This window comes from Phoxinus phoxinus (assembly GCF_949152265.1).
Source record: "Phoxinus phoxinus genome assembly, chromosome: 14".
NCBI classification, from domain to species: domain Eukaryota; kingdom Metazoa; phylum Chordata; class Actinopteri; order Cypriniformes; family Leuciscidae; genus Phoxinus; species Phoxinus phoxinus.
In genome coordinates, this window is record NC_136889.1 from 3657396 (window position 1) to 3672452 (window position 15057).

At 36.3% G+C, this 15057-nt stretch overlaps 1 protein-coding gene across 3 annotated transcripts in view; it reads right to left on the reverse strand.

Annotated features, from left to right (window-relative positions):
- The window catches only part of mertka (c-mer proto-oncogene tyrosine kinase a), a 39562-nt gene extending 25528 nt beyond the window's left edge, over positions 1-14034 (reverse strand). For 2 of the 3 annotated variants that reach the window (XR_013800149.1, XM_079634400.1), the window contains exons 1-4: positions 13719-14034; positions 10643-11000; positions 8098-8198; positions 7843-8013 (exon numbers count right to left, since the gene is read on the reverse strand). Coding sequence is in view for 2 of the 3 variants with exons in the window: in XM_079634400.1 (XP_079490526.1) it covers positions 7843-8013; positions 8098-8198; positions 10643-11000; positions 13719-13809 (721 nt within the window). In the remaining variant the exon portion in view is untranslated. The remainder of the gene's footprint in view (positions 1-7842; positions 8014-8097; positions 8199-10642; positions 11001-13718) is intronic. The other variant, XM_079634401.1, reaches the window with a different exon arrangement.
- Positions 14035-15057: the final 1023 nt, after the last annotated feature.

Consider the following 15057-nt stretch of genomic DNA (forward strand, 5'->3'; position numbering starts at 1 on the left):
ATTTAATTCACTGAATGATTATAGATTCAGTCTGGACTTTGAAAAGCAAGGTTTCTTGGGTACAAAAGCTCCAGTATTCCTAAATGATATGCTAATTTACTGAAACCCACTCACAGGGATGTTTTGCACTAATTATTATTGAGGTAGACCTCCATCAAGAAGACAAATTGTCAGACGTTTAACCTTTTTCTTGCTCTTACCCAGAGAAGATATTCAAATATATTTTAAATAAACCATCCCTTTGAAACTAATTAATTGCAAAGAGTTCTTATATACGAGTATGGCTTTGAAAAGCAAATGGACTTTAAAAGAAACATTGTTAGCCAAATCAAATGCCAGATACGAAGAGGAACATTTTGTTCAAGTTAAGATCATATTTTTAGCTTTAGTTCAGCAGAAAAATGACAGAACAGAAAGTATACAAATGGAGTCTCTCCAATCACCTTTTCATAAATCTGACTATATTTAGGCCATTTGCAAAGGGAAAAAAGAAGGGAAAAAAGCTATGAAAAGAAACTAACTTTTGGTTACAGAAGAAAAAAAAATGCATGCAAGTAGGCTGGACAGATTGCACGTTGTACGGGTGCCAGGAAGTATGAGGGCCTGTAATTACTGGGTTTGGAGAACAGCCATGCTAGCAGACTCTGCACACGGTCCAGCAGAATCTCAGATCACTCTGGTACAGGGTCGACTACTACAACACTATCAAAAGAGTATCAGAAAGAAGTGCACCATGGTAATTCTGACCAGTTTTAAGTACCTTGATATAAGTAAATAGCATTGGTATTATCGATCTAATCTGCCAAACAACATCCAGGCAGCGAGGGCTGCTAAATTAACCGAAATAAAACCGTAATCGGATCACGGCTTATCGGATTATCAAATTGCAGAGGCTGCAGTTTAGTTAAATCAATATATGCGGGGCGTTTCAATGTGTTTTTTACACACGAGCAGCTCATGATCCAGTAAATGCAGCTCCACATGAACTCATCTCTGCATCTGTCTGGGTCTCGGTCTCTTATAACATGCTTTAGGAAACTCAGCATCCGCCAAAAGTCTTCCCGTACTTGTAAAGAGAAGCACTAATGAACAGTCACAGATGACGTTACATTGGTTAAAATTGCGAATTTCTCTGGATTTTAAAATTGTTGGAAACATTTGAGATCATGTAAGTACACAAGTAAACTGTGCAAGTAGTTTTTGGATATTTTAATGCCTATTGTGCATTTAAATGTGAAATTTTGAAGTACAAAAATGAATGAAAGAGTATTTTCTTATAAAACGTACTCCAATAATCTTCGTTTTATTAACAGCTTCTACAATTCATTAATCCACCCTTGCGACCATCCAACCATATTTTATTTATTTCAGTTTCGGACCAGTTTGGAATATGAAATCTGTTGTCTAGTTGATTTGTTTCTGGCAGGAAGTGACGCATCTTTTATACATTACATTTTAAGTCCGTATTGAGCATATAATTGCATCCAAACACACGTGTAGCTGTGTATAACAAGTCCTGAAATGATTATGGTAAGCATATTTGCAGTGGCTGAAGTTTCATAATGGCTTCTTTACCTAACTCAGCATTTATGTGGACAACTTGAGCAGTAATTACTGGCTAGTCTTCACATGGAAAACTGTCATATCCAGCTCTAACTAGTTCCCTCTTAATGGAAACACACATCACAGCATCCAGAGAGAGAAAGAAAGTGTTTGTGTGAGCATTACGTAATGCATCCATTGTGCGGAGAAGGACAGTGAGCCCGAGTTCAACGTGGAAAATCAGAGGCTTTCTGTGTTCACATTGTTTGAATCAAGTCCAGTAAGAACGACACGTTAAAGGAGAATTGGGTCGCGTTGTGGTTTTACGGCAACTTTTGAGTCTTTTTGTCTCATTCATTAGAGATGAAACATGCACTTATTAAAAAAAGAAATGGGCATATGTGACCCTGGATCACAAAACCAGTCACAAGTCGCAAGGGTATATCTGTGGCAATAGCCAACAATACATTGTATGGGTCAAAATTATCCTTTTTTTTTTTATGCCAAAAATCATGAGGATATTAAGTAAAGATCATGTTGCATGAAGATATTTAGTAAATGTCCTACCGTAAATATATAAAACATGTATTTTTGTGAGTGAATGCAGCACAATCGTGAACATAAATGCACAACTTTAAAGGACATTTTCTCAATGTTTCGAACTTTTTGCACCCTCAGATTCCAGATTTTCAATAGTTGTATCTCAGCCAAATATTGTCCTATCCTAACAAACCATACATCAATGAAAAGATAATTTATAAAAAAAATTGACCCATGTGACTGGTTTTGTGGTCCAGGGTCAGGTATGTATGTGATCTTGATCTTCAAACAAGATCTAAAAACTGAATTGTTTTTATCTGACAAGCTGTCAGATAAAAAGCCATTTTAAACTTTGATATATGACCTAGAGTCCTTCTAAAGGTCCAATCTTCCTTCGAGATTTTCCAATGGTGTTTTTTTAATTCATGAGTAAAATAAGGTCTGTGGTAAACATAACTTGACAATACTTGAACGTTTCGCTCTCCAACGTAAACTGCACACAATCACACCTCAAACGTTCTTGTTACTTATATACAAACATATGTTTTTAAAATAAAATAAAACTTTAAAATTTGTGTTTTCGATATGGTGTTAACGTTGTAGAGCAAAATGTTTAAGTATCATAAAATGATGTTTACCACAGGCTTTATTTTACACATACCCCATAGGAAAATTAGTTAGACTTCCAGACGTCACGCTTGCAGCACTCTATTGCACAAATATATATTATATTTATTTAAAATAAATTGACCAACTATAAAACTGTATTATACATTATTGTTATTATTCTCATGACAATTATTTTTTTGTCTCATGACAATCAATTTAACAGATTTCCTTGAATGTGAATAACAAGAAACACAGTTCATTGTGTCAGTCACAACATAAATGAAGCAACACTGATTTAATTTCTCATAATTACATTTTCAAAGCGAAATATTTCACATGTGCATCGCCACAGAGTTCTTGCTAAAGCCAATTGTGGGCCTTGATTCTAGAGGTAAAAAAATGGTCAAGAAAAAACACAAAAGTTACCTAAATTTACTAACAAGAAAAGGATATGACCATAATAATCACTCAGAAACATATCAAAACACCATCTGATATCATCCTTGTACCATGGTATTACCACAGTACCTTTTTTTGTTAAGGGAAGTAGTTGTATAAATATTAAATATGTAAAAATATTTATATCTGTCTATTCTTCTAAGTAATATAAATAGGTTCTGATGCTTTGAAGAATTTAAAAGTGCTTCACTTTTAGTTTATTTAAAAGAGTACAGATAATATAGATAGTGGCTGATCTGAAGATCCTGTAATGGATCTTTTTTAATATTCAAAAGACCATAAACAACAGTAGCTGTATACACAGGTGAAACTCGAAAAATTTGAATATCGTGCAAAAAAAGTTCATTTATTTCAGTAATTCAACTTAAAAGGTCAAACTAATATATTATATAGACTCATTACATGCAAAGTGAGATATTTCAAGCCTTTATTTGTTATAATTTTGATGATTATGGCTTACCGCTTATGAAAACCTTTTCACAATATTCTAATTTTAAATTTGGGGTTTTCATAAGCTGTAAGCCATAATTATCAAAATTATAACAAATAAAGGCTTGAAATATCTCACTTTGCATGTAATGAGTCTATATAATATATTAGTTTCACCTTTTAAGTTGAATTACTGAAATAAATGAACTTTTCGAGTTTCATCTGTACAACTAAAATAGTGTGGTTGAACATATAATGTGCAGCAAAGAACGATTAAAGTCTTTATTATAAAGAGAGCAAGGGTCGGATCTGTGTGTTCTTTTCAAGGCTCTCTGCAGTGGATCTGAATGAGGCTTTTGTGTGTGTAATATCAGCACTCTCTCCCTATAGCACCGGCTGAATAAACTTTAACCATAAAACTCCTGCTTTCACAATCACTCAGGTTTACGCTTGTTGCCAAGAAACCGATTACCATACCTAGGAGATTAACCACAAAAAACATTTAAAGGAACACTCCACTTTTTTTGGAAATAGGCTCATTTCCCAACTCCCCAAGAATTAAACAGTTTTACCGTTTTCAAATCCATTCAGCCGATCTCCGGGTCTGGCGGTAGCACTTTTAGCATTAGCTTAGCATTTCTCGTTTCTTCGAGGTTTAGAATCCAGTATTCCTGTAATTCTTTTGTCTTTTATGAAATTAATAAAGAAATCTGTCTCGCCTTCTGTCCAAACACACCGCGTCATCTACGTCAGGTGACTGTAAATGCGCAAAAACTGTTTCCATTGCAGTTTTGCTAAATAATATTTATTTTTCGAATTGCCTAAAAAATCACCTCATGCGAGCGTAAAAACTTTTATGCGATAAATGGGAGTTTTTGCGAAATTGACGTGTTTCCATTGGACGTATTTTTCCAATTCGCAATTTCATTTCGCGCAATTTGAAGCGTAATGGAAACGCGGCTAGTAATGTGTTTGCTAGAGTTCCTGGGTGGTTGATAGACGGACTAGCCAAGTCAAAAGATGAAATGGGAATTTCAAAGTAATAATAAATAATTTAACAAGACATCCAATTTAAGGTAGCATAGTGTGGGAGGAGTTAATAAGTTAAAATCGCAATGAAAGTCACGTTATAAGTTATTTAGAGACACTTGCACGGATGAATCATTCACGATAAGATCAATAGTACACAGTTTCCATTTCATCAATCCAGTGACTCAATCAAAGCTGAAACAGATTCAATTATACCACTTGATATGATCAAAAAAGAAAATGACCCACAGTTTAAAGTCATGTGGTTCTCATTGTAATCAGTGTAATCTGACAGCTCAATTACCAGTGTAAACGGTGTCATCAGGAGATTTTATCCCACTGTCCAAACAGTAAAAAACACCCAGAAGTGATTTAGCATGTTTCTCCCTCTCAAAGTTCACGTCTAAATATGACTATTCAGAGTTGGTTTGCTTTCGCTTTACGTGTCCACATCCAAATGTGAGCAGATACAAAACATACGAGCCAGCTTCAGCAGCTTGCTGCAAACTCAGTGATGTTTCACAATATCTGTTATGTGCACATTTTCCATAACTGCAGAAAACAAAATGTGCCGGATGATGTCAGCCCGGGTGCTTCGAGGGGATACATGGCCCTGCCCGGAATGTGAAACGGATTACTTTAGAGGAAAAATGGAAATTACAATCACTATAGAAGACTAGGCAATAAAGTGGATTTAAGAGGTTTTATGACATCAACTGTTTGAAAGCTGTAGAGTTCAGGTTCTCTGTTCTGTGCATTTCTACTGAAATAAGTTCAGTGGTGTTTATTGTTATTAACTAAAACTAAAACTATTTTTAAAAAAATCATTAATTGAAATAAAACTGAAATATAAAATATACCTATTAGATGAAAAACTTAAGATGAAAAATAGCAACAACTTTAGCAACTAACTGAAATAAGTTTATGTAATAAGTATAAGTTTAATTGAATATTCAACAACATTATTGATCTGCCTGCATTGACACCATTATGTGAGAACTGAACTGAGCTGGACGATGGCATCACCCTTTTCTCCAGAGCAGCTAACCGGCTATATATATATATACAGTAAATGAACTAAATTGATAACTTTTTACAACAAAAATGAAACATCACTGAGCTTACATAAGCTGGACTGTGACACTATTTTCTTCTGGAAACAAACCGTGTTGCATTATTTTCCTGTTATCTCTGTAAAGCTGCTATGAAACAATCTGTATTGTTAAAAGCGCTATATAAATAAATGTGACTCGACTTGATATAATATATATAGTATAGTATAGTATATAAAAGAAAAAAAACTAACAAAAATGACAGAGTTACATAAAAATGATTAAACCAACTAAAATTAAAACTGAAAAAATGTAAATAAATACTATAATAGTATAAAATAAAAATAAACTATCCTGAATGTTGTTTTTTTGTGTGCACAAAACAATTCATTAACACTTAAAAATGCTTAAAATCATACTTATATATTTTTTTTAATAGAAAAGATGGCCCTTAGAATTACTTTTTATTTTTTGGCCCCAACAACACACTTTAATCTTCTCTCAGCTGAGTTTGATTTCTATTGTTTCCTGTTGTTCAAAGTGTGGGCGACTACTGTTTTCCTGTAATAAGGATGTCCTGATTGACCAGAGGAACAGTTTGTCATGTTTTTTTGTCAGCTGTTACCCAGCGTACTGAGGAGTCATTTCATGTCAACAGGCGCTTAGGAATGTACAACCTTGTGGTAGACCTTGCTTATATGCCACAAATATAATAATGTGGACAGCAAATCTGTTACCGTAACCTAAACAAAATCTTCCAATCTTTCTGAATTCAGAGATTTTTTTCTGCTATATTTCACTTTAAAGGCCTTTAGATTCTCTGCAACACTGTATATTGACAACAAGTTAAATTCTGCTATATGTAAAATTTAGAAACCTTTGTTATTAGCGACACCGATGGCCGTTAAAGGGATGGTTCAGGATTTTGGACATCGGACCTAATTTTCAAGTTAGCCTGGTTGTTATTCATCAGTGGAGACAGTTTTCAAAAATGTTCATCCAGTCGCATAGTTCGCCGGTGCTAGGCTAGCGCGAGTCAACGGTATTTGCTAGCATGCCATTAAAAACTGTTTTACCCTCTCCACAGTACACCAAAAGCAAATCAATTATAACGCCAGACTATCGATGTAAATGTCTGTTGAGAGAATAATGTTAGAAATCAAACTACCCTTTCATCGCATTGCAATAGTTATACTTTGTTCCCTGTATTTATTAGCACAGTCTACAGCAGGGGCGGAGTGATATTAAGTTACCAAGGCAACCGAGAGAGCCGGTCCACATGACAATGGTAAATGGATGGTAAATGGACTGCATTTATATAGCGCTTTCACAGACCCTATGGCCACCAAAGCGCTTTACATATTGCCTCACATTCACCCATTCATACACCGACGTCGGTGTCAGCCATGCAAGGCGCCATCCAGAATCCACAATCACGCAAGTGTATTTACCTGCCGCTGACACTCATCACTACAGAAGCAGAGTATATTTCACGAAGAAATCAACATAGGACTATGGCAACATTTGAAAGCCATGCCAATGTTTCAGACTTTGGAGACGATGAAGACGAGGAATGCGTTTTATTCAACGACCGTACATGTATGAGCCGGAATACATAGACGAAGAACTAACGTCCGCCTAAATTCCGCCACTGCTGAGAAACTAGTTCCTGTAAATATAATGCGATCATTGAAATGCAAGAGTACTTTGATTTCTAACACTATTCTCTCAATAGACATTTACATCGACAGTCTGGCTTCATAATTGATTTGCTTTTGGTGTACTGTGGAGAGGGTAAAAGAGTTTAATGGCAGGCTAGCAAATACCGTTGACTCGCGCTAGCCTAGCACCGGCGAACTATGCGACTGGATGAAATTGTTTGAAAACTGTCTCCACTGATGAATAACAACCAGGCTAACTTGAAAATGAGGTCCGATGTCCAAAATCCTGAACCACCCCTTTAAGTGAACTGAAGCCAGCGACTTATTGCTTGTGAACACGTAACGTACAAGAGACTGAACGTGATTCAAGGCCCCATTGTTCACACATTGGCAATAAAAAACCTATTAATACACGAAAATTCTCTTTAAGAAACTAAAGCATTTTAAATCTACAGCTTATTTAAAGAAACAGAGCAGCTTAAAAACAGCGCTGAGGACCATACAAGAAGCCACGTTCTCACCTTTCACAGTGATGGTGCTTGAGGACTCGTTCGCTTCCACAAATCTCGAGCCATTTTGAAGCCAATAAATGATTACAGGGTTCGGAGGACCGACCGCCTCACAGCTCAACCTGAAGGAAGTGTGTCTCGTGATGTTCACGTCACTCGGCTGTATGGTGAAGGACGGCAGGCCTGGATATGAGTCAAATGTGGAAAACATCAAATGTCTAAAATGCATAAGCAAATGTTTGAGTGCTGGGTTGAAGGTTTACTTACCTTCCACTTCTAAAATGATGGGATTGGACTCAATGATCTTGTTACTGACACTAAGCCTGCAGTGATATTCTCCAGCATCTGCTCTCTGCACACTTTTAATGCTGAAAGATGACGTCACAGGAAATAAATACATTTTTAACAAACAAACAAAATGCTAAAGATTTGATTTTACAGCTTTGGAGTCATAAAAACGTGTTGCATAAAATTGTACCCTTAGTAGTTGACTGTTTTTCAAAGAGAAAGATGGCTGATGAAAGATATAATGAAGATATTTTATGCAATTTAATACAATAGCCATTACGACATGCATAATATTGCTGAAATTAAACAAACAATTAGACTTACATTTATTCATTTAGCAGACTAGTACAACCAATGCCACTTTCAAATTCTTAAAAACTAATAATGTAAAAAAATTAAAAAATAATGTATAATAGGAGCTGGTAATATTACAGTAGAAGAGTAAAAAAATATGAAAATTTTGATTTATTTAGATTTTTTTAGTTTGAATATTTTTTTTTTTAATTGTTTTGATTATTTTGATTAAAAAATATTAACAAAATGAATTAAGTGTTCATGGAAAAGGTGTCTTGAACGGATTTCCGTAACATTCACAAAACTCCACTAACAAAAAATACTAAATTATCCAATTACAAGGACATTCGTAGACTCTGAAACAAACTCATCTGTTCATCTGAATGGGCAAACTTGTCATCTGCCAATACCAATATTCTCCAAACATAATCAGATACAGCATTGGTGGGTTGCACCAATAAGGATTAAACTAAACAAAGTTTAAATTTGTTGATCTGGGTTTTATTTTAAATCGAGTTGTGTTGCACCACTTAAACACAGAAAGAAAGACCGTTCGAATTAAAGAGCGCCAGGCTAAAGAATCCTTATTTGTGCAATCCTTAAAAATGACTGGCGGGCAATGGAGGAAAGGCTCGTTTTGCCCTCCAGATGGGCGTTCCTAGACCATTTCAACGGCTATTCGGCGGTTTACGGTTAGTTGTCGCATTCAAAACAATAAAAATATCAAAATTAAAATTAGGTCCTTGTTGCTCAATAGTTGGGTGCTCCCTCTGGCCCGAAACTAACCTTCCTTTGGAAATTTAAAGGGGTGGTTGAGTATGATTTCACTTTTCTAACTTTAGTTAGTGTGTAATGTTGCTGTTTGATCATAAACAACATTACCATGACAGAATATGCTAATTGAAGATAGTTAACTCCACATCAGCAACATAAATTCATCAACTAACCATTCAGAGACGTCCTGTTGCTTCTACATGTTGTCACTTCTTCTTGAGTCTCCATCTTTGTCTGACTCCGTTTTAACATTAAAGGCAGAACAGTTTCTGTCTATTTAGTGTGTGTGTGTGAGGTAATCGCAGCTGCTAACACACACACACACAATCTCTTGAAACCCCGCCCTCTGCAGCAGCTCATTTGCATTTAAAGGGCCAGGCACAAAACGGTGCGTTTTTGCAAACCCTCAAAAAGTGACAACTTTAACATGATATATAAAAATATCTGTGGTGTATTTTGAGCTAAAACTTCACACACACACTCTGGGGACATCAGAGATTTATTTTACATCTTGTGAAAGGGGCAGTATACCACCCCTTTAAGTGTTTCGATTTCCGAAAACGCTCCTGGATTGCAGCAGTGAAGCGAGAAGGCTGGATACTAAGCAACTAGCAATACAAAGTTTACGCATCAAGGTCTTATTTAAAGGGTCCGTTTATTCCAATCATCGTTTATTTTCAGTTTTTGGAAATACCTTAACTTCTGCCTTTTCGCTAGACTTCAAAGTTACGAGCTTGTTTTGACAGATTTGAGATTTTTAAATCTCAGATCACCGGATATACTTGAGAAACAGACATGCGCAGTAGCATTCCAACGCATTTTTTATTGTTTACGTCCTTGAAATGGTCTATAATGGTGTGACGTCACATGAAAACTATGAATTGATCACAATTGACCTTTCGCAAAGACCAGCCCCCCCTTAGTTACTGTCGCTATGTCCGACAATCTACGCCGCTCTCGCGCAGAGAAAAACACATCGCGGAGCAGAGAGGACACTGACAACACACTGACAGACAGGACAGACCAGCTTACTTCTCGGTTAATTTTGATATTAAATATATTAAACAAAGCCTCACCTTTCAAATTTGGTAATTTTTTTAAAGAAATGTAAACAATAAATACTGTTTTGTGGCTCTTTAATGTGTCGTGACAGATCGCTGTGTCGCCTCAGTTAAAGCCGCTCGTGAACCGATCATCTCTTCCTTCTAGTTCATTTATAGCATCAAATAAACCTGAATGAACATCAGAAGGAATGTTGTTTTAACCGCGGAAAGACGTCAGTACACTCCGCTTCTCAAGCTCAAATCCTCCCATGTTAATCTACGAACTCTCCTGACTGCTTTGTCCGACAAAATGGCGGATGACGAAGTATGATTGGTCAGATCACCTGTCAATCAAGCTCCCTGCTAAGGGTCAATTGAATGGCTGTTTTTGAGCTGTAAGTTCGTCATCTCACCTTATAGTGGACTGCAAGATGTATGTCCGTTGTATGTAGATCTGCGTCTGCATGCCATCAGGGATTTCCTTCCCATTCCTAAACCACAGAATATTCAGATCCTGGGCCTGGTTCACGTCATTGATGTCTATGGAGCAGTTAAATGCGACCTCTGTCCCCTCCGACCGCTGGATCTTGCCCACGGTGGGTTTGAAGCGCAGCTTCTGGATCTCCTCCTGTGAGAGATGCACACGGGAGGCTCGTCCCGGGACAATCAGCGGCTCCGTTGCCGGCGTTGGACGGAAAGCGCGGCCCTGTCTCACCCAATGCGGTGAACCTCCATGATGGACGACAGTAAGGGGATGTTTCCAAGCGACAGCTGTTAGAGGACATCAGAGTTTGCGTCAATATAAGGCAGCATATCATGCCAGTGAAGAGGTTTTATACATTTACATGTAAAACTACATGTGCAAATAAGGGCCTGGTGTGCTGCGTTTAACATCGGCAATCTAATAGTATCTAGTATCTAAAAGTGGCCACTATTGGATGGCAACAAACCTTGAATTGAATTCACCTTTGGCTAAGCCCCGCCCCCCTTAGTTACTGTTGCTAGGTCCGTCAACTTCATCTGGGCTCTGGTTTGGTATCAACATGGTTATGCTGTGACGGCTCTTCCTGCTGAAATTTTATCAAACTTTTATAAAGCAGCAAATAAAGTGTCTGATAGAAGTAGGCAAAAGTGGCTCAGTGTGCGTTCGAAGGCTATATTCAAGACATACCGGTGAAACGCAAGCAACAACAAGGCATCCAAATAGAGGCAAAAGCATAACGGTCACAGTCAAAAAATTAACCACCACATATCCTAACAACACTGTTCATGCAAAGCTGGGTAGGTCTCTATTCACTTCTATAATCGTTATTACAAAGCAAACGGACTACGCGAGTATAAAGTTGTATTTATTAGCAGCGTGTGCTAGCGTATCAACAATTAGGGTAGACAACCGAAATCATAACATAAACAGCATAAAACTGTCTACACAAAAGTGAGCTTGTTGATCCTTGAGGGGTTTCGCTGACTGAGGACGTCCACACAGTTTAATCCAAAGACGACATTTGTCAGGGTTTGACTTCGGGAAGGGAAGGGAAATAAACGGACTCCCCCTCCAACCTCTCTGGGAAACGCGTATCTGTGTTACAAATGCCCCAGGCACAACGTTTAACCATACTTTTGATAAAACTACGACGGTAATAGCCTGCCGAGACCAAAAATATGAGACGCCTGTGTTAAAGTCAATGGAGCGCCGTGAAAAAGTGTCGGACCCTCTGTGGAGCTCGTTCTTGGCTGCGCTGTGATTGGTCAATCTACATTCTAGGGTGTGGCTTAGCCAAAGGCGAATTGAGCTGAATGATGGCACCCCATATTTCTGTAGAGCTGCTTTAAAGATGACTCGACTTTGTTTAATAACTGACGAATTTTGCAACATCGACACTGTAATTGAACTGAACTGAATCAACATTAAAAACCCCTTTCACACAGAGCATTGGTCCCAGAAAAGTGCCTTCTGTGTGAACGCAAACACGTCCTGGGATTGATCCCGGGGTGGGGACCTAGTAACATTGGTGGGATTAGTCCTGTGACGCACCATGTGTGAACAAAATGTAGGACCAATGGCGTAAGGGGAGTGTCGTAGTGACAGAAAGCATCATTATTTTCATGTTTATCACTGTAGAGCTGCATTGTATAAATATAGGCGACTTGACCATGGTACTACCATCATTTTTGAATTATATTATAATGCAAACACGTATCATTGAGTTCCACGCTGTATATGGTGTACATGGTTCAGCTGCACTGCTTTCAGGGAAATCCTTGTTATTTAGGTATGTGACTCAGCTCTGGCATTGTTTCAGAAATGCGGTGGAAAACCAGTATCCTGTTCTCTAGGAGCAAAAGGAAACTGTTTCTCTAAAGGAATCTGCTATCGACGGAAGCATACGCAGCTCTTATTGAGAGAGCCTTTTATATATACTACAAAAGGATTCATTAAACTAGATAAAAAAGATCTCGTTCAACACATTCAACTCATTGCACAATTCATATGCGCAATTAAATGATCAGTTGTTAGATCAATGATTTAGTGATGGAAATCTATTTTGTTTGTCAATAAACTCTGCCAAGTTAACAAGAGCTAGAATTGAATGAACACATGTTTTACTGCAGTGGTAATTCAATTTTAACACTAAGCACTTCCACTTGTTTATTAAAAGATATTATAAACAGGTCCAGATTTTATAGAAAAAGTCTTATAAAATGGTTTTCACAATCCCAGTGAGCACTGATGATATTTCAGATACATAATCCAGCATGAAAATTACATTTTTTTGTGAATATAGATTTCCACACACACACACATACATATATATATATATATATATATATATATAATATTTCACATCATAGTTAGTCTGGGATATAATGTTCTGTCACTAATTTTGTACATGAATCATAATATTTTTGTCAGTTTATCAAACCTATTCATATAATAAACTTTTGATTTTGTACTTTAGATTGTATTCTTGATATTTTGACATGATATAAACATCAACAACTGTACTGTATAACAAATAATTCCAGTGCTTCAGTAAAATATTTTATTTTTGACCACACGAGCTAACACAGTAACAGACCAGTAAACTTTAAAAGTTTCTAAACCTTTATGAAACTAGAGCAGATTATTTTAGCAGTGTAATCCTCTTGTGGGCTGAAATAACTCAACATTTTGCAATTCTTACACATAAGTAACACTAACAACTAAAACAAACAACTAACGTTTCTCTCTTTTTATGTAGAAAAACAGTTTTTAGTTTTAACAACACGATTCCACTTAAAGCTCCTGTGCAAACATCGATTCCATATGACAACAAAGTGAACAAACTAAGCAAAATGCCATTTTAAACGGCACAAGATACATCTCAACACATGCACAAGTTTTATTAAGACTTTCTGAACAATAAACTTTTTAAGGTTGTTGATGCAGTTGCTTTTAAAGCATGCACAAAGAGAAAACAGTGACTTAAGGGAAAACACACATCTTACCAGTTGTCACTGACTGTGAAAACAATCCGACGAGCAGTGGAGTTAAAAAGCGCAACATCGCTGAGAAACTTTTGCCTAAAATCAACACCATAACGGTCCTCGTTCCTCTCGAGTAAATGTGTCAGACGAATATCCACTCGAAGCAGAGCATGTGCAGAGCAAATAACATCTTCTTTTCTGTTTTCTCGGAGTCATTTAACACACGAAGGAATGTGTGTGTGTGTGTGTGTGTGTGTGTGTGTTTCGCGTGACGAATGCAGCAGACTCCACGCGCGCTCTCGCTGGAGAAGCGCGGTCCCTCGCGTGACGTCACACCAGCAGGTTGGGATGCGCGCTCCTGACAAAATAAATTCCATAGACAGTTATAAATTCACTACCCGTGTGTTTTGTTTTATGACATAATGATGACCTGCATATTTTTTGTGTCCAAGTGTGTTATTTCCTTATAATAATACTTCCTTATATTTCCAAACTATTTGATAAATTCATGACATATCACTTTATTATATAAAATATATTTAGCTCGAGTTCATTTTTAGTACATTTAAATAATACATATTATTTTATGTTTGTTATCTTTTTTTTTTTTTATGTTTTGTTATCTTAACTCCCCTAATGTCAGCTGATGCAACTGTCCGAACAAATGAACAAACTAATAAAAGTTTTTAAAATGATAGCCTACTGTGGCATCATAATCATTTTAGGTTTGAAACCTTTCATATATACAAATTTTATAAATATCAGGAGTTTTAAAGCTCAGCTGTCGAGATAATTGAAAAACTTTTGTTACACTTTCCATGTCAGGTGGTACAACTACAGTATATTTACACACAACTATTTGGTTGTACCGTCTGACATATAAACAGTCAAAAAATGAATTTAAACACTTTGAAATGTTATTTAACAACTGAAACTTGTTTAAACACATTATTCATGACTTTAAAAATATGCATTATATTTGAATATATATATTAAATACATTTTTTGAAGCTTTATTTGTCAATGACCCTTCTATTATATTTTGTTATATATTTTTATTATTTAACATTTTTATTTTATTTAATTTCTCATCTTGCATTTGTTTTATATCACATATTCTTTATTTAGCCGCACACTACTTATTTTTATTGTTTATTATTATTTTATAATTAATATTTTCATGCTTATTTTTAATGGCTAATTGTTGAAAAACACATTTCATGGTCCACATGTACTGCACTTGCGGTGTTGTTGTACAGTGTTGTTGACTTTTTCCCTCCATTTCCTTCATTCAGACATTGTTTAGGTCTGCTAAACTTTTTCTGTGAAACTATTTTGAAACAATATGTAAAAACAAAAA